Raw genomic sequence first — 22082 nt, 5'->3', positions numbered from 1 at the left:
CATACATTCACATGAAATAATATCATGAAACACTGTCCTCGTTTTTACCATGCGAAATTTTTCAGTGGGAAATTCCTACCATATTGGCAATGTTCAGAAGCACTTCATTGTTATATAGAATTCCTCCCTCAACATATGATCGGTGTGACAAAAAGGCAAACCTTTGAATATAAAACTTCTGCTTTGCCTTAGAATCACTTGAACAGTCCCTCCACAATGAGAGAGGCATGTTGAAAGATGACACGACATCACTGGAAGATGTAGCGAGTTGGTACATAGCTATCATACTCCCACGTCCCTGCTGAGTGCAGGTGGAATGTTACCCCTCCAAAACCTGTTGTTTCGGGAGGATATATGTGAGTTCCGAGAGCCTTACTCATAATCCTGTTTATCAAAATCTCCGGCTCGGTATCCCTACAGAAAATGACGTCCAACAATGATACCTTTAAGAAAAGAAAGAAAAAGAATCTTTTAAAACTGTGTATTTGACTGTTTGTGTCTCAGCCTGTCTATCTATCTATTTATATACCTGGAAGGAGGTAAATAAAGTGCGTAAGACAAGGGAGCAAATGGGAACTTCAGTGAAGGGCGCAAATGGGGAGGTGATAACAAGTAGTGGTGATGTGAGAAGGAGATGGAGTGAGTATTTTGAAGGTTTGTTGAATGTGTTTGATGATAGAGTGGCAGATATAGGGTGTTTTGGTCGAGGTGGTGTGCAAAGTGAGAGGGTTAGGGAAAATGACATGGTAAACAGAGAAGAGGTAGTGAAAGCTTTGCGGAAGATGAAAGCCGGCAAGGCAGCAGGTTTGGATGGTATTGCAGTGGAGTTTATTAAAAAAGGGGGTGACTGTATTGTTGACTGGTTGGTAAGGTTATTTAATGTATGTATGACTCATGGTGAGGTGCCTGAGGATTGGCGGAATGCGTGCATAGTGCCATTGTACAAAGGCAAAGGGGATAAGAGTGAGTGCTCAAATTACAGAGGTATAAGTTTGTTGAGTATTCCTGGTAAATTATATGGGAGGGTATTGATTGAGAGGGTGAAGGCATGTACAGAGCATCAGATTGGGGAAGAGCAGTGTGGTTTCAGAAGTGGTAGAGGATGTGTGGATCAGGTGTTTGCTTTGAAGAATGTATGTGAGAAATACTTAGAAAAGCAAATGGATTTGTATGTAGCATTTATGGATCTGGAGAAGGCATATGATAGAGTTGATAGAGATGCTCTTTGGAAGGTATTAAGAATATATGGTGTGGGAGGAAAGTTGTTAGAAGCAGTGAAAAGTTTTTATCGAGGATGTAAGGCATGTGTACGTGTAGGAAGAGAGGAAAGTGATTGGTTCTCAGTGAATGTAGGTTTGCGGCAGGGGTGTGTGATGTCTCCATGGTTGTTTAATTTGTTTATGGATGGGGTTGTTAGGGAGGTAAATGCAAGAGTTTTGGAAAGAGGGGCAAGTATGAAGTCTGTTGGGGATGAGAGAGCTTGGGAAGTGAGTCAGTTGTTGTTCGCTGATGATACAGCGCTGGTGGCTGATTCATGTGAGAAACTGCAGTAGCTGGTGACTGAGTTTAGTAAAGTGTGTGGAAGAAGAAAGTTAAGAGTAAATGTGAATAAGAGCAAGGTTATTAGGTACAGTAGGGTTGAGGGTCAAGTCAATTGGGAGGTGAGTTTGAATGGAGAAAAACTGGAGGAAGTGAAGTGTTTTAGATATCTGGGAGTGGATCTGGCAGCGGATGGAACCATGGAAGCGGAAGTGGATCATAGGGTGGGGGAGGGGGCGAAAATTCTGGGGGCCTTGAAGAATGTGTGGAAGTCGAGAACATTACCTCGGAAAGCAAAAATGGGTATGTTTGAAGGAATAGTGGTTCCAACAATGTTGTATGGTTGCGAGGCGTGGGCTATGGATAGAGTTGTGCGCAGGAGGATGGATGTGCTGGAAATGAGATGTTTGAGGACAATGTGTGGTGTGAGTTGGTTTGATCGAGTGAGTAACTTAAGGGTAAGAGAGATGTGTGGAAATAAAAAGAGCGTGGTTGAGAGAGCAGAAGAGGGTGTTTTGAAGTGGTTTGGGCACATGGAGAGAATGAGTGAGGAAAGATTGACCAAGAGGATATATGTGTCGGAGGTGGAGGGAACGAGGAGAAGAGGGAGACCAAATTGGAGGTGGAAAGATGGAGTGAAAAAGATTTTGTGTGATCGGGGCCTGAACATGCAGGAGGGTGAAAGGAGGGCAAGGAATAGAGTGAATTGGAGCGATGTGGTATACCGGGGTTGACGTGCTGTCAGTGGATTGAATCAAGGCATGTGAAGCGTCTGGGGTAAACCATGGAAAGCTGTGTAGGTATGTATATTTGCGTGTGTGGACGTATGTATACACATGTGTATGGGGGGGGGGGTTGGGCCATTTCTTTCGTCTGTTTCCTTGCGCTACCTCGCAAACGCGGGAGACAGCGACAAAGTATAATAATAATATATTTATCTATTTCTCTCTATATATCTATCCCTTACTCGTTTGCCATTTCCTGCTTCCAAGAGGTAGTGCCAGGATCAAAGGTAACAGCGACTCTATTCATTCATATCTACTCCCTAGATCTCTGGCTGTCGTGTATAATACACCGAAACCAGAGCACTTTATCCACAGTCAAAGCTTTTAGATCAATTCCGTGGTATTCCCTGCACGATTCATATGCCGTGGCTCAGGCAACTGACAGAGCGTCATCTCCCATATATCATATTGCTCCAAATTGCTCTTACCTTGCACGGCCCTTATCCTTCTGAATATTCAGGTCCCAGCACCTCAAACCTTCTTCCACACCAGCCTTCCACCAGCTTCTCGATCTCTCTCCTATCCCTTCCTCCACTTTTGGTAAGTAGATCCTCTTTATTGGTTCTTAATCCCTCATAATCTCCCTATGTCCAAACCATTTAAGCACACCTTGGTCTTCTTTCTCAATCAGACTCGCTCACACTGTCATCATCTATACGTTCAATGCTCATCCAACTGAATATTGCTCTCGGGTATTTCATTTCCAACATATTCATCCGTTTCCATTCTTTTGCATTCAGGGCCCAAAACTCGCATCCATACGACAGCGTCGAGACATTTAGATATATTCAACTTCTCTTTAAATGACAGTGGTACTCCTCCACTACACCTCATTGCATTATCTTTATTCACATTAACTCTCAACGTCCTCCAATTACATTCACTTCCAAATTCACACACAAGATTCTGTAGATCCTCTCTCGAGTGTGCCACCCAAACCGTGTCATCTGCATACATCAAACGGCTCATCTCTCAGGATCCTCCAATTCATTTAGAACCACTTATCCTCCTCCCCTACTACTCGGGCATACGCTCCACTCTTCCAATGATAACTACTCACTGCATGTAGTAGCTCTCTTCCCGCACCACATATTCATAGCGCCTTCTGCAAAGAATCTCTCTCAACCCTATTATGTGCTATTTCGAGGTCTCTTAGAGCCAGGTATCTTTCACGCAAATTTTTCAAAGCAGATACTTATTAATTCTAATATATTTCACATTTTCCTTACGCCTCTCTTTCCTCTTTTCTTCACTGCTCACTGCTGTTCCTCACACACTCACATCCCACTTTTTGCATATATATATATATATATATATATATATATATATATATATATATATATATATATATATATATATATATATATATATATATATATGTATGTATGTATGTATCGTTCAAACTAATCAAAAGAAAAACGTTGATTAACGTTCAAAGTGGGATGCAAAACAGCGTTGAGGTTCCTCATTTCTGTAGCTTTTTTTTTTTACCTCGGAAAGTAAGATGGAGTTAGAATACACCTCCACTTTTACGACACCTTCACTTCTCAAAACCTCAGAGCAGCCCACGTCATGATCAACACTAGGCCTGCATGAAAAAAGTCATTCTCAAAGACATGAGCTCTTGGTCGTTTTACCCGAGTTCAACAATAAGAGAAACTTCGTTTAAAGAAAAAAAGTTGTGTGCTAAAACACGCGTAAAGCTTATTAGCTTCTGGACACAGTAAGATGCCAAGAGATGTATGAAGAGTTTTAATCCTATTAGACAAGATCTCTTCACTCGTGCATGAGCCAGTAAGGCTTCCTCCACTACACAGCAACATTAATCGTATTCCCGCTGCATGACACTGTATAAAGGGCAGTGAATATAATGAATTCACTTCCTTGCATATATATATATATATATATATATATATATATATATATATATATATATATATATATATATATATATATATATATATATATATATATTGATATATATATATATATATATATATATATATATATATATATATATATATATATATATATATATATATATATATATATATATATATATATATATATATATATATATATATATATATATATATATATATATATATATATATATATATATATATATATATATATATATATATATATATATATATATATATATATATATATATATATATATATATATATATATATATATATATATATATATATATATATATATATATATATATATATATATATATATATATATATATATATATATATATATATATATATATATATATATATATATATATATATATATATATATATATATTAGAACTGTCTGCTGGCAAGGATTAAAAATCCATTAGAAAAAGAAGTTCACTCAAGATCAAAGTGAGAGTATTTCATTGTTTGATCACCACATCTAAAGACACACAGAGAACCAATAGAGAAGGTCCAGAGGAGGATTACAAAGGCATTATCGGAACTGAGAGAGAAGACTTACAGGAAGAGGCCAGAGGCCTTAAATTGGTCCACCATCGAAGAAAGAGACGTGAGAGCTGACCTGATCACAACATGTAGGCTTTTCAAATCAGCGTTATGACTTAGAGTTTAGAGTTGTTCGAAAGAAGAACATGTTAGAAAGGATGTAAAGAGTCAGTTTTATATATATCATAGGAGCAGAGGACGAACGAAAGAAACTTATCAAGATTATAGTAACTGTGGACAGCAGAAAGTAGTTCAGAAAGTTGTATGATGGTCGAAAATGTTCATAAAATGGAGCCCCATGAGGTTTGAACTGACTCCCAGTACAAGTAGATAATTATGAATAGGTATTTAGACACACACACACACACACACACACACACACACACACACACACGCATAATCTCCACAAAACTCTAAAGTGATCTTTTCTCTTTTGTAGCATCTCTAAAAACCATGATATCCCAAGGGACACAGAAACTATTTTGCAATTATACAGGAAAACAAAATAAATTTACATAAAGATTACAGTATATCTGCAGGATGCATTTACAGACTTGGAAATCTTTTCACATCATTTTGCAGTCCATGTTTTGAACAATATCATTTGCTGCTTAAGTTAGTCATTGTCAAAGGGTCTTAATCTTTTACAATGACCCAGATTTGCAATTGCCCAGATTTACAGTGCACCAGAATTTTAATTTGGGAGTTAGGGCCTTCCAGAGGGACGCAGATAGCTTCCTTTTAAAGGTAAATCTGTCACTATATGGGGAATATCCAAGAGAGTTACTGGCAGGGGGGAGGGCGTTCGTGTATTATAGGGTGGGAAGGCAAGGATGTTTGAGATAGGAACTGGTCTAGAAAGTGGAAGGCTAAATAATTCAAATGACTTTACCTCCATGCACACACATACACACACACACACACACACACACACACACACACACACACACACACACACACACACACACACACACACAGACGCACACACACACACACACACACACACACACACACACACACACACACACACACACACACACACACACACAGACGCACACACAGACACAGACACACACACACACACACACACACACACACACAAACACACACACACACACACACAGACGCACACACAGACACAGACACAGACACACAGACGCACACACACACACACACACACACACACACACACACACACACACACACACACACATACCATAAATCATGTGTAAAATGTAGATATGTGCAAAGACAAATACATGCATTCTCTCTCTCTCTCTCTCTCTCTCTCTCTCTCTCTCTCTCTCTCTCTCTCTCTCTCTCTCTCTCTCTCTCTCTCTCTCTCTCTCTCTCTCTCTCTCATAAATGCATTCTCAACGCACACTCATATATATGAAAATGCACGAATGTTTTCTTATCTGTTTATTTGTGTGTGTGTGTGTGTGTGTGTGTGTGTGTGTGTGTGTGTGTGTGTGTGTGCGTGTGTGTGTGTGTGTGTGTGTGCGTGTGTGTGTGTGTGTGATATCTTCTTATAATGCACTTTATAAAGCCTCTAAAAGTTTTAATGGAGAATCTGCCCGGTGTCCCTCATGTGTAATAAGTGTAGAGGAAGAGGATTAAGGAAGGATGGAAGTAGAACAGTTAACGAGGAGAGAGAGAGAGAGAGAGAGAGAGAGAGAGAGAGAGAGAGAGAGAGAGAGAGAGAGAGAGAGAGAGAGAGAGAGAGAGAGAGAGAGAGAGAGAGAGAGGCTGCTGGCCGTGGAAGGAAGAGGGAAAGTATTGGGAAGAACGGAGCTCAAAGAAGAAAGGTTAGAGAAAAGAGATACTTAGTTACTCTTACCACATCAACATAAGAATACATTGGCAGGCTGAGCTCTGAGGGCGGACGTAAAGTATTCTCATAACCATGATGAGGTATGCGTAATGTATACGATGTACAATGCGTAATGTATACAATGTACGCATTACGCCAAGGCTTACTGGAGGTCATCGACAGTTGTTTTGGTGGGTCAGTTGGGTATTAGGAGAAATTAGAATAGAATCTTTTGGACTTTAGTAAATTAACCTGATGAATATATTGCTCTCAGTGGCGTATATGTTCAATAGACTCGTCAACGAGACATGTACTGTCGCTTTTTGGAGCATTTGAATCCATTTACACACCCTCCGTTGTGGCCAAACACGATCACGATCCTGTCTATGAATTTCAGATCCCTTTTCGCTCTTAGATCTCATAGGAAGGACTGACAGCGCGCTGCTGCGCTCCCTGGTGAATATCGACAAGTATGGATTCCACTGGTTTTCATGACCAGCCCCTCATCGTACAATATGACCAAGATCACCCCAGAGCTTCCTTGGGTCACAGATGGTTTCTGGTGTTTTACCGATCGCCTCTGTATCACTGCTTACACAATATCGTGTTGTTTGAGTGTGCGTGTCTGTATGTGAGTGAGGGTGCAGGGGTGTATGCGTGTATGTGTACAAATTAATAACCTAGAACAGCCTTTGGATCTCAGCGTTCTCTCAACATATCTGGTAAATATTTGAATCATAATTCTTAGTTATCTTTATCTTAGTTATCTTTATCGTTTTTTTCCTCAGTTTTGTGGAAGAGAATAACTTGATGTAAACAGTTGTAGAGGAATATTAGTCCATCCCTGATTTTTCGTTTGATCTTGTCCATCCCAGCTTGGAATCAGTCCGGATTTGAGAGGATTTAGTGTATTTCTAACTGACCGTATTGCAGCTTGTTTTCAGTTCATAGTCGGTGTTGTTGGTTCCAGTCCTGATTCACTGTTAGGCAGTGTAATTTCCTGTCATTATAATGCAAATAGAGATCAATCGAATTTTACTTTGTATTGATTACATGCCTTTTTTTTCCTTTTACAATTTATCTTTTTAACTGACAGATTTTGAAAAAAAAAGATAGATGGTTGAAATGAAGCATATATTTCTGTAAATACTATTTTCCATTTCAAAGATCTGTAAACACAGAGCAAAGAACAGAAAGTTTATAACTTTCCAAATTACATATCAAAAACACTACGAACTGTCTACGGACTTTCCAGTCACATGTTTTACAAAACGGGCAAAAAGTATGCAGACTTTGGTCGGTGGCTGGGTGTAAAACTATATCTTTCCTTGGCTTGTTGACTGGAGGGAAGAGTTTTCAGAATCTAAGAATTTGGGAGGCGTGTGTTGGAATAGTTCCTGGGAATTCGGTAATTAAGAGAAAGTTATGAAAGCAGAAGAAAAGTAGGTGTGTTTGTAGAGTCTCAGACTCAGGCAAGGTTCTATATTCAAGCAGAGGTCATGGACTTACTGATCCACATTTAACTAAAGCTGAAAAATCTTTGCGGACTTATACAAGTCCTCACAATATGCTGGCATAAAGAAGAAAGGACTGTAGTCTTATCAATCCACATTCATTAACACGAAAAGAATAGATTTTGAGAATCCTCTGTACATTCTTTCTCCATCTTGGAGGATGGTCAGTACTTTTGCTTTTTATCCTCAATGATGCTTTTGGTCCTTTTGTCATGTGTGTCATGAGGGAGCACTGGTAGCATCGCCTTGCATCCTGAAGGAGTCCCTGTTATCTTCCCTCTGCGTCTTGAGGGATTTCTAGTAACATCTTTCTGTTTTCTTGAGGAGGTCCCTTATACCTTATACATCCTCAAGGACCACTATCTATCATCGCTCTGCGTTCGGTAAAGTTCCACATCAAAGGTTATAGGTGAAAGTTAAGTCACATGATATAGACGAGATTTTACCTCACTGGGTTAGAAAATTGGTTGATACAGTTATGAACAAAGTATACTGATTGACGATCAAGTCTCAGAATGACGTAGACGTAACAAGTGGGGTGCCTTAGGGATCAATCTTGGAACCAGTTCTGTTTCTCAGATGAATATATGACTCTGACGATAAGCTGCATCAAATGTCATTAACATTCACAAGCGATACTCAGCTGGAGAAAGTAAGGCTACGACAGAAAGTGCTATTCTGAAGCTTCGAACTGATATCGGATAAACTAGGTTCACGGGTGGAAATTGAATTCTAATGTCCATAAGTACAAAGTCTGACACTGGATCCTTAATGATCCCTGGAACCCTCGCTTGAAATCCTGAAGTACCTTTGGTACACCGCTTTACACCTTGGAGGATTCTTGACACCTTCTCCCCTGCATCCTGAAGGATCTTTGATCACGTCGCAGTGCTGTGTGACTCTCTATTGGTACTTCAGGTAAGCGCGGCCATCAGCCCAATGGCTTCCAAAGCCCTAATCAAGATACCGCCGGAGATAACGTTAAACTTCTAGATGTAACACTTGGCGTCGGGCAAATCCGAGGTGGAGACTGATTGTTTCCATTCGCCTCAACTCGTGCGCACCGTAATTTCTGGACGTACTGAACGTCAGAGATGCGACCTAGGGAATGGGTAAACTAACGACATCTTGGAAATAGCTGGCGCGGGAGTTTCACAGAAGCCATTAGATGCATTCGCCGACTGCCATGGTAATGATGACCGAAAATATGTAAACACGTCGACGGACACGAAATTCGCTGAAAATGATATCGCTAGTCTTTTTCCTTTAAAACAACGATACAAGATTTGTCCAAAAGCGTAAAAGAAGATATGAATGATAAAAGTCCCTGGCAGATAATGAAACGGAAAGGATCTAGAGCTCAGATCTAAATGGGGGGGGGGGAAATATAGATCATCTATGCAGGAAACTAGGCCAGTCATGGAAGTCATAATGCAAAAGGAATTACTTTGAAATATATCATGAAACACTTAGGCAAATATTGTATATTTCTTCAGTAGTGAAAGTATAGTCTTTGAGGTGAACTCTCGGTTTAAACTGGACCTGTTTACACATGAGATAAGAAAATAAAAGGAAAAACATAGCTGCTACAGTAAGGCATAACAAGGAAACGCAACGAAATGAAAAGAAGTGAATATCTGATACTGCAGGAAAATATAAAATGAATTTCTATATATCACACACACACACACACACACACACACACACACACACACACACACAGACACACACACACACACACACACACACACACACACACACACACACACACACGCGCGTATTTACATTCTCGTTATGCGTTGGACATCGCCCATCTCTACAAGACTACAAACACCAGTTCATCATATCCCAACACCTTCACACCCACGATGCAACTACGTCACTGGAGTACTTAGAACTGCTGCTCAAGTGCACCGCACTCGCCCCATCTTGACATTCCCACATCACCGTACGAATCTGACTTGTGGTTCCACTATATATATATATATATATATATATATATATATATATATATATATATATATATATATATATATATATATATATATATATATATATATATATATCGCTATCATTATTATATACTCAAAGAATTATAATCTTGATATCAATGATGGTCTATTCAAATTGGATAACTTTATTGTTGATAAAATTTGTAAACAATTCACCTTCTTGTCCGTATAATAAGTTTATGATACACTCGTCGTCTGTCTTGGACAATTGCATGTTTACCAAATGACGTCCTAGCTACGTCTCTTCGTTGTACATCAACTGACTGTTATACTTCTCTCTTGTGTCTCCCCTGATGATGTGATTATTACACGAAAGTGCACTTGGGAACTTATCGTGTTTCATTTTGCCCGTGGATTCACAGGAATAAGATATGAGCTTCCATCCTAAATACATCAGTGTAACATCGACTAGCACATTAGGGGAGCAGGAGTTTCTGAAGTGATGACCCAGGTAAATCAGTGAGAAGCTAAGTTTCTGGTCTTGGAATGACATTAGGCATTAGCTGGTGTTAGGACAGCATTACACTGCTTTTGATCCGGGTCTGATCACGGAGGATCAAAGCCAGCCAAGTGTGCACTAAATTATTGCCCAAACACTCAATTAAGTCGAGAGGCTATTTTGCAAGTGATGGTGTAGGAATCCAGGACGATATTATCTGAAGGGTAGAGATGATAATGCATTCAAGAGGAAAATACGTTTATAGGATTATTATCTCACAGGAACAAGAAGCGAGCTCACTGACAGGATAAGCTGCAGTGATGTTAGGGCGAAGAATCACGATTCAGGTAAAGCTACTCAGGCGCGAAGCGAATCACACAAGAATCACATATTTTGAACTTTAATTATCTTTAACAGTAAGTACCTTTTCTGCCCAAGTCATGTACTCGAAGCGAACGCCTTCGATGACTGATCAGATTAGGTGAGTGAGGTGTGGTTCGGATACGTTATGTGTAAAGAGGTCACTGGTATTCCATTCCTCTGTGGTACGTGTCTTATGTCTAGGCAATTAGATCGAAGATCGAAGACGCCATGTATCCTAGAGTGATGGCTTGGCAGAATTGGGTCACCAGGGATAAAAGATGATCGGACGCTAAGGAACGTTTACAGGTGAATAAGCGCTGATCATCTCTCACTTTGTGTAATCCATTTTCTTCTTACCCAGATTAGTCCAGGGTTCTCCTCTTACACGCTTTCACACATTTACACAACTCTGTGTCACCAAGAAAAGCCATGTCACCTTAGAGGATAAAGCGTCTATTACCTATACCACTGCTAGGGTTAGCTATATCTATCCTTAACAGTATATACCCAATGCTAGAGGCGGATTTTATCTATCTAGCAGTACTGAACAGTAATAGGTGTGAGCAGATCACAGCCTTTTTACGAAAGAAAACACATTAATGCAAAGGTTATCGAGCCTTTGATCATTCTGAATACCTGTATTAGATCACTTCAGAACCCTCTCTCTTCTAAGCTAAATAGATTAAAGCCATTTAGTCGGACCCTCATGAAACTTGTTTCTCATTTTGGGCATCATCTTGTAGCTCGCCTATGTATTTTCTCCATACTATATATATATATATATATATATATATATATATATATATATATATATATATATATATATATATATATATATATATATATATATATATATATATAATTTTTCAAGTATATTCAACAAAACTGAACAAAGTATTCAAGTTGGGGACGCACCAGTAACTTGTATTAAGAGTGAGAATAATCTACCTAGACTTAAACTGGATAGCCTTACCTATCAATCCAAGAATTGTGCTCATCCGTTTTATCGTTTCTGTGCATTGCTCACTTGGCTTTAGGTCATCAGAAATCATTACACCTAACTGATCGTTTACAGCTCAAGAGAATTCATATTATACCTCGCCTTTTCGTGTTTACTAGCGAGATGTAAATCTTTGCAATTACCGATGTCAAAATCTATTTGCCGTTCGGAGCCCAGTCGATCAGTTTGTCTGTAACCGTTTGAAACTACAAACGTTTAAGTTCTTTTGCATTTCTATTTACCAGCTCAGTACCGTTTGCTAATTTCGACATCTTACAATTCAGCTAATCATTATCTTATGATCAATAGCGATGAGAAAGAGAACCGGCCCTAAGACTGATCCCCGTGGCACGCCACTTCTCACGTCAAACTATTCTGAAGCTCGACCATCAGTCACTATTCTTTGTACATTTACGGCCGGTCAGCCACTATCCTTACCAATGGAATACCATCCTATCTATGCTACGTGGCTTACCTTTTGTTGGTAACCTTTCATGTCGAACTTTATCGAACGCTTCTTGGAAATCTAAATAGAATTTGTACATTGAAACACACCATTGTGGAAATTTCAGTCATGGCCATTAGAAATTGCTAAAGTACCCTTAGAAAGCCACAGTATCTTTCTACAGGTTCATAGGAAGGGAGAGTGTTAGTATCAGAACAAATGGTGAGGCTTTCCTATTTCGTAAGGTAACAGGGGTAGTTGACTTTGAGATTGTTCCGTAGCACTTGTGTGTATGATGTCACTTGATGTATGCTTTGCAAGTTCATATTTTCTTCATCGTTCCCTTATCTATATCTCCTCGACTTAACCCTCGTCCTCATTAATGCAAAACCTGCATCAAGAATTTATTTACTTACAACACTGGTACAGCACCACTTGAAAACCCCCTTTTCTAAATCATATCCTTCCCTCATCCCTCACCATAGTGTAACACTAAAATACATTCACAGCTTTACCCTCCACTGGCTCAAATAGTCCACTGGATCCCCCACCTCCTCATCTCTGTGCTACGGGAGGCCATTAATTTGTTCTTTAAACCTTGCAAACTGTATGTCCTCTTTTACAAGGAAATTTAATTTCCTAATTTGCACCGTGCAACCAGTTTCAATTTTGCCACACGCACGTCCCGTCCCCTTTCATTAACATGGAGGGAATTTTTTTTCCTCTCCTCTCCCGCCCCCTGCGGGGAATCGTATCGTGGATTAAGCTCCTTTCATCTTTTACTTTGGTTTCCAGTCCCATCATTTCTTTATGAAGTGGAATTTCAGGAGAGGGGAAAATGCAGTGTTCCTGTTACAGACCGCTTCAGGAGCGGTTAAACGCCGTGCCAATTTCTCTCTCTCTCTCTCTCTCTCTCTCTCTCTCTCTCTCTCTCTCTCTCTCTCTCTCTCTCTCTCTCTCTCTCTCTCTCTCTCTCTCTCTCTCTCTCTCTCTCTCTCTCTCTCTCTCTCTCTTTCTCTCTCTCTTCTTTCTCTGCACTCTCCTCCTTCTACCAGAGCCTTTCCCTTCCTTTTCTCTTTTCCCCGGTTAGCAACACACATCCTCTATACCCCATGCACCACCGCCCTCCCGCGTCCTTCCTACGTCGACACCTTCAAATTTTCTCTGCCATCTCCTGCAGCGCCGGCCGCCCTGTTCTGGATTCTGATAAGGAACGTGTGCTTTCATCTTTATTTTTCCCTTTTTGTCTTGAACGTTTTACATATATATATATATATATATATATATATATATATATATATACATATATATATATATATATATATATATATATATATATATATATATATATATATATATATATATATATATATATATATATATATATATTCATATATAGATAGATAGATAGATAGATAGATAGATAGATAGATATACACACAAATAGGTTTGACCCGGCCTGATGCTCTGTAAATATGAAGAAATCAACCATTTACTGATGTACCGACTTTATGAATGACCTATGTGCCTTCTAACATTTACCCCACTACTCTGTGAGTTTCTGATATTCTCCTACATCACAACAACCTCGGGAGCATCATATGGCCTGTTACTGTGTGAATTTCATTGCATTCCTTTGTATATATCTATATATCCAACAGTAGATAGAAAGGTGAATCCCAGGGTAGGATTAACTGAGGACTGAATTGCATCTGTAATGCTAACACAAGTATGAGACTGTGCGAATAGTCTAAATTGATTCTTTTTTTCATATCTATGGCATCTAGCACGCACTTCTTCCCTGTGATTTAGGAGATATACGTATACATAGTTTTCAGTGTGATATGCCTCGTAAACGAAATGAAACGCTGTCATTTTCCTGCGCCAGGAAACCGTCCCGCCGTAAACGATATTGCTTTCCAGGTGCCCTCTTAAACGACACTGCTGGCGTGTTAAAGGGACGGCATTGATGACAACGGTAGTAATACTCGTGTTGTATGTGACGACCGACTGTGGGGAAAGCATCAAAGGAGATTCTGGTGATATGCTACAGGCTAATTCTTCGTTTCAGGTGGGAGATGAACGTATTACTGGATGCAAATTACAGTATATATATTTATATACAACGTGCCAATATAGAACTATTTTGCCATCCCGATAGATAAAGATAAGACCACACGAGAGAAATAGAAAGCAGATATGTAGATCTACACATATATATATTTGGTCTAAACGCTACGATCCTCTTCAGTAAAGTGACATGAGATTAAATCCAGAAAGAAGTTTGGCAACGCCGGAGGAAGGTTGGCATCATGAGGTCTGGTCATATGACCTGTCGTATTGGTTCGGGTAAGGTGTGTACCCGAGATAATCCTCTTAAGATCAGCCAAGGTGATGGGGGTTTGGAGGCCACTGCCTCTGGGAAGGATTAATGCCCGCCCGTGCAATCAGTGAAGGTAAATTCTACAGTTTCTCATTCGAAACTTTTGATAAAGATGAGGAGACATTGTTGTGATCAATATTTTGGTCTTTACCGCGTGATTAGATAAGGTAGTATTTCCTTAGCCATATCTAACTGCTCTCGTGTGAATAGTGATCTTGGCTACTGAGGCGTATCAAGGTTGACCACTGTATGCGTTATTACACTGTCTTCATGATATGTTCTATACTCTATCATTACCATCATTGGTATCCCTTGGTATAAGTTGGTGCATTCAGTACCATATGCTGTTGGTGAGGCTGAATATCACTTTAATGTAATCACTGTGAGCCTTACACATTTTCTGAACACTGAATCCTTAAATGGTAAGAGTCTCTGTTTAGATTTTTGAACATTCTATAGGTTGGGAGAATAACTGGGACTCATTTGTACTATCTTGCAGTAAGTGAAACTCCCCTGGCCATATCAATAGGTTTACAGTTGACTGGAAATAGAAGAGATGTGATCTTTGGATGTAGCGATCTTGAAAGGAAGAGATCACTGAAAATCACAGCATATATAGGATATATGTGTCAGAGATGGATGGTTCAAAAGAACCAAATTGGAGATGAAAGGATGGAATGATAACCATTTTGACTGGTGGAGTTTGAATATGCAGGAGGGTGAAATGAGTGTAGGGGACAGGGTGAATTAGGGGGGATGTGATATACGGGGGGCGACTTGCTGTCATTGGACTGATCCAGGAAAGCAGGGAAGGGAAACCATGGAATTGTTTGTGGAGGGTCTGGGGTCTAGATAAGAGGTTGTGATTTCGATGTATTAAGATGACAGCTAGAGAATGGATGTGAGCGAACGAAGCCCTTTCTTCGCATGTACCTGGTGCTCCGCTAAACGTAGGAAATGGCGAGCAAGTATGAAAAAGAAAAATATAAAAAGCCTATCGTCACAAAGACTCATCGTCATTCCTTTTTCAGTAAACACCAAAGAAAAAAAGAATATACGTTGCCCCAAGTTTGTTTTCAAGAGGCTTGAGGACATGTAGCCAAAGGAATCAGACATAACAGAATGACCAACTCAAAATCTAAGATACTCAAAATAGTCCATTAGTAAAACATTAACTTCAGCCAAATATAACTTGAATAAAACTTCAAATATTCAGGCACTTGTCAGTCAAAGTAGCCTGAAAATAATATAGAAAAAGGGCACGTATTCTATTTGGTAAAGAAAGAATCTTCGTACAGATGCTGAAAGTAAATGATAGCTCACTGTTCCGACAACAGATGCGAAATACCTGTCAAGATATATCAAATGATAGCAAAGGATGGTAGTCATGAACTATATAGCAATCCTTGCAGATAGCGCAGTAAGGCCTATACTCTGGGCAGCCTGGTCTCATCTTAGAGAATATTTACGATCAATAAGGACAAGAAAGCAGTTAGATATGACAGAGAAAACAGACGTAATCTTATCTTATCTTAGAGAATATTTACGATCAATAAGGACAAGAAAGCAGTTAGATATGACAGAGAAAACAGACGTAATCTTAATCATGCCCTTAGTGAAAACCACTGTACGGACTGGGGTCATGACTCAATTATTTCTCTAAGTTAAACTTTAGTTTCAATCAAAAGATTGTAAAACCTGTATTCATTTGTTGACACAACCTAATATCAAGCTTTTCCAAAGGCAGTGGACTCCGGACCCCATAATCCTGACAGCCACTAAGAGGATTACATCTGGCACACAACAGACCCCAACCCCATATGACAGAGAATGTGATCTGACCTGAAATTGCTAACTTTCCTTTGATGGCTCCAGATTTATTTTCTTTATGAAATTTCATACAAGTCAAAAAGGAGACTCCTTCTAATATATATATATATATATATATATATATATATATATATATATATATATATATATATATATATATATATATATATATATATATATATATATTATATACATAACGGATGAGGTAATGGCTTCATTTGCTCACATCCACGCTCTAAGTGTAATATGTAATATATGTAAATACATATAGACATTCTTTCACCATTAACTTAAGTTTCGGAAACATCATATAACCAGTTCATATAGAATTAAGAAAAAAAAATATATGTAAATGTTCTGAATAGTGATTCTAAAAATGTGGCATGATATTACCAAGACATCTTAATTTCACAGTCCAGTAGAGGTGCTTAATGGCAAAACCTCACTAAACATTCACAGTAATACTGGAACCTGAATATTTCTATCAGCTTTACGAGTCTGCCAAGTCTCTAATTACTTTCCCCAATTTTCCGAGTGTCTTTTTTTTCCAATTCAGCGGATTCCACCGGAGAGAAAGAGTTCCATTTAAATGTTGCTCATCTCTTTAGTCTGTTTTTTTTCCCCAGTGCGTGGGATCAGTTTGATGACCTAGAGAGGGACGCCAGTGAAAACACTATCTCTGAGAAGAGGCTTTGGAGTTGTATAAGAAAAACGAGAATCTACCTTTGTACACAAGGAAATGAAAGGTTCCATGAAGTTCCACTCTCAACAAAGTGACGGTTTGGGTTGTCGTTGTGTAAAGAAAAGGGGGACTTGGGAAAGGTTTAGATGGAGAGGGAAATGACCCGAAGGGGAATTCTAGTAAGACGGGAAATACTAGAGTTTTACCCAGAGGAGTATCTGCTCTGATGTTTGTTTGTGGCAGGTCTCGAGGGAGTGTGGCCTTACCTTCATTTCTTTGACAGGTTCGATGATGTGTCTCTGAATGTGTACTGATACAACTTTGTATACATCTTCACTGATGTATACTGATACAACTTTGTATACATCGTCACTGATGTATACGATACAACTTTGTATACATCGTCACTGATGTATACTGATACAACTTTGTATACATCGTCACTGATGTATACTGATACAACTTTGTATACATCGTCACTGATGTATACTGATACAACTCTGTATACATCCCCCTCACTGATGTATACTGATATAACTCTGGATACACACCCTTACTGATGTATACTGATACAAATCTGTATACACACCCTCACTGATATATACCGATACAACTCTGTATACACACCCTCACTGATGTATAATGATACAGCTCTGTACATATCCCCACTGAATGTATACTGATACAACATTGTATACATCCTCACTGATGTATAAGCTTTGTATACGAAGGTATACAGGATATAGTCTATGACTGACCTTTAGTCTTTCTCATTTGTAGAGACTTTGATACTGCATTTTGTGCCATCATCATAACCTGTGTTAAAATCTGCAGTTGCATTTTTTCATTCATAATTCATTCATAATACTATACAGTACATATTGATCTAAAAGCGCAATTACACATTCATCATATATATATTAACGATTCGATATCAAAGAGCATAACTCCTAGAAATAAAAGGCACAGACAACGGGGGAGGAACAAACTCTTCACATTCTGCACAACACACACATCCACCCAAGATCCCACCACACATCGCTTACACACGTGCCGCCCTGTGCCAGTAATGGCACCTCGAGAACACACACACACACACACACACACAACCGACCTGTGCCAGTCATGGCAGACCCAGGAACAAGCTTTCACTGATGGCAGAATCTTCAGACACACAGACAATGTATAGCACTTCGAGTGAGCCCCAGGATACGTAAACGTCCTATTTACTTTCTGTTACCTTCTTCTCGTTTCCTTGATCACTTTACCTCCCAGAAACTCCTCCAACAATCTGCCTCTCACATTCTTGTATTGAAGCCCATCCCTTCAATCAATTATCAAGAAAAAGCCTGTATAGTTTTATCTACAGGACCTGAAACTGGAATACATCAGAATTCACATATTCTTCTTAATCATACTACGCAAGTAAATATGTGGTTCATCAATAAGTTCATGTTTAGGAAAACTTAAATGTAGAAGATTGAGAATAAAAAAATCTAGATTTTTAACAAGTACAGTTGTCATTGGCCTTATAGAATATATATATATAAAGTAATAGTATTCTATACTAGACTTTAATCCTTATTACTTATACCTGAAGGGGATCTAAAGACATTCTTCTCTCTCTCTCTCTCTCTCTCTCTCTCTCTCTCTCTCTCTCTCTCTCTCTCTCTCTCTCTCTCTCTCTCTCTCTCTCTCTCTCTCTCTCTCTCTCTCAGGTGATAACATAATACCGGTAGCAGTGGTATGTACTCACCTGGGTCTGGGGATCCCTCCGCCAGTCGTCCTGAGGAAGCCAGCAGAAGCAGCAGATGAAGCAGGAGGCACATGGTATACGTCCTTGAGGGCATCATCAGCTATCTCACTAATTACGAACTCAACGTTGCCCCCGAGAGAAAGAAAAGAAAAAAAAAAAAGATTTTTTCTTTCTTTTCTCTTGGTCGATGAATTATTCACTTCTGAGTCCAAGAAGGTTCACTTGATTTCATGATCGTGATTAAGTCATAGTCACAACACATTTCCCTGCTTCATATGTTTGTCCACAGTGTATAGTCTACATGCCGCTTATCTTTACGTACGTAAACGTACCTGGTGAGGATCTATGATAATATTCTATCTAGGTTTCACATGGAAGTGAGACACAGTGTTTCCACCCCACAATTATTTGCAACAAGATATACATATGTATTCTTTACTTTGATGTGTTTTCCGTGACTTTGCAACACAGCAATAAAACACAGGTTTCCCCCTGCAACATGTTCCGTAAACGCCAAGGTTCCAGTGTCATTTATTTAATGGAAATATCTACAATGGCCACATGTTCAAGCGAAACGGCTTCAAAGTTATAATTCACATGCATCATCTACTATAGTACGATAAAGCTGCATTATATCTTCTGAGATGAACACGTCGAAAAAGAAAAAGAAAAAAAAAAGAAATAGCGTTTGCATTTGCTAGGTAAGACTCACGTCTTCATAACCACATAATTATTTCATTGGCCATAAAGAACTCGCTCTGGTTGCTCCCAGACCAACGCATTTATCCAAGGGTCTTTAACATCCTCTCATGCAGTTTCTGATAATAGAAGACAAAATACAGTTATGACAGATATTCACAAATATTCTCGAATCAACCATGAAGATGATAGTAATTCACGATCTTCACACACCATGATCTGAATCATATCTCGTAGACAAAATACAGTTATGACAGATATTCACAAATATTCTCGAATTAATTTACGATCTTCACACACCATTATCTAAATCATATCTCGTAGACAAAATACAGTTATGACAGATATTCACAAATATTCTCGAATCAACCATGAAGATGATAGTAATTCACGATCTTCACACACCATGATCTAAATCATATCTCGTAGACAAAATACAGTTATGACAGATATTCATAAATATTCTCGTATCAACCATGAAGATGATAGTAATTCACGATTTTCACACACCATGATCTAAATCATATCTCGTAATCGCTTCATGGTTTATCCACCAGACCCATGATAGATAAGTAGCGGTGATAATAGTTAATATGCAACATATACGACTCTCCCACCCGACCAGCGCAGATGTATTCCCTAGCAAGATTAAGTTCTGTTTATTCTCTGTTTTGGGAACGCTTTCATATCAAAAAAAAAAGTAAAAAAAAAAAGGAATTTGGAAATTCAAGCCCCCCTTCATTCTCTTCTGTAGAAAAAAATATAGCGGAGTGTACGTGTGAGTGTTTGTGTACGTGTGAGTGTTTGTGTACGTGTGGGTGTTTGTGTACGTGTGAGTGTTTGTGTACGTGTGAGTGTTTGTGTACGTGTGAGCGTTTGTGTACGTGTGAGTGTTTGTGTACGTGTGAGTGTTTGTGTACGTGTGAGCGTTTGTGTACGTGTGAGTGTTTGTGTACGTGTGAGTGTTTGTGTACGTGTGAGTGTTTGTGTACGTGTGAGTGTTTGTGTACGTGTGAGTGTTTGTGTACGTGTGAGTGTTTGTGTACGTGTGAGTGTTTGCGTATGAAGGTGTGCGAGATCTATATTGTATGTGCTACTGTTCCACCACATTTCTTTTGTGTACATTTTTCACTTCTTTCGCAATTTATTTTCAAAATTTTTAGTGTGCTCATTAGCTGTACTCTTACATGACTATGGTTGTTTAAGTGTTTATATAAGTCCATATATATATATATATATATATATATATATATATATATATATATATATATATATATATATATATATATATATATATATATATATATATATATATATATATATATATATATATATATATGTATATATATATATATATATATATATATATATATATATATATATATATATATATATATATATATATATATATATATATATATATATATATATATATATATATATATATATACACACACACACACTTGGAGTGTGGATATTCACGCCATGATAATCTATACAATAGTTACAGTTACATGACGCATACCTGGACACACGGGATATTTCAGAATAGCAATGCGACGTATATATATATATATATTCTGCGTGGGGAAAATTGTATTTTGTTCTTACAGCCTCGAGTCAAGGGATAAAAGAATGGCCGGAAAGAGATCATAAAATCATTTTTTTTTTTGGCCAACACCGTAACACCATTGGTAATACTTTTTTTTTTTCTGTGTGTTTTTTTTTTTCCCTTGATAAACAAGGGTGATCAATTGGTGGTGTTCTATGGTGCTGTTGACAACTTAACGTGTGGGGGTGTGGGAGAAGTATTGAACACTCGATGATATTGCTTGCAAGGCATGAGGGATGATAAGCAGTTTCTGAGTATCAAATGATAGTAGTGGCGTGTATAGTGTTATTAACAAGGCTAACTCGTTACACAGAACAGAAACAGGATGTTCACGGATTCATGGGAGAACCTATTATCGAACAATACAGGAGGGAAAGGTCAGATACTTTATCGTTGAAACCTCAAAAGAATGAGAACTGACCACAAAATATGTTTGTCAACCAGAACAGATTAAAAAAATATCAGACAATATGAATGGGTTACTATGAGTTGACGTTAAACTAATCACCTGAGGGTAAGCATAAGTGTCAGCGAAGGGAAGGAAAATAGAATACTCTATAGAAGATGTAGTCACAGTAATAGAAGGACGAAACTAGTACATGATGTTACAGAGGACAGAGATGGTACACCGTCACACAGAAGGACAGAACTGGTACACCGTCACACAGAAGGACAGAACTGGTACACCGTCTCACAGAAGGACACGGATGGTACATCGTCTCACAGAAGGAC

The 22082-nt window shown here is 38.6% G+C and overlaps 1 protein-coding gene across 1 annotated transcript in view; it reads right to left on the bottom strand.

Moving 5' to 3' along the window:
• LOC139767082 (protein CEPU-1-like) overlaps positions 1 to 22082 on the bottom strand; it is a 283063-nt gene that overhangs the window by 214167 nt on the left and 46814 nt on the right. The window contains exon 2 of the mRNA XM_071696053.1: positions 19040 to 19371. Coding sequence (XP_071552154.1) covers positions 19040 to 19136 — 97 coding nt within the window. The 5' untranslated portion in view covers positions 19137 to 19371. The remainder of the gene's footprint in view (positions 1 to 19039; positions 19372 to 22082) is intronic.

The sequence above is a fragment of the Panulirus ornatus genome, chromosome 59, assembly GCF_036320965.1.
Source record: "Panulirus ornatus isolate Po-2019 chromosome 59, ASM3632096v1, whole genome shotgun sequence".
Taxonomy (NCBI): Eukaryota; Metazoa; Arthropoda; class Malacostraca; order Decapoda; family Palinuridae; genus Panulirus; species Panulirus ornatus.
Note: the sequence above shows the minus strand (reverse complement) of the source record. Positions and strands in the feature narration are given on the sequence as shown.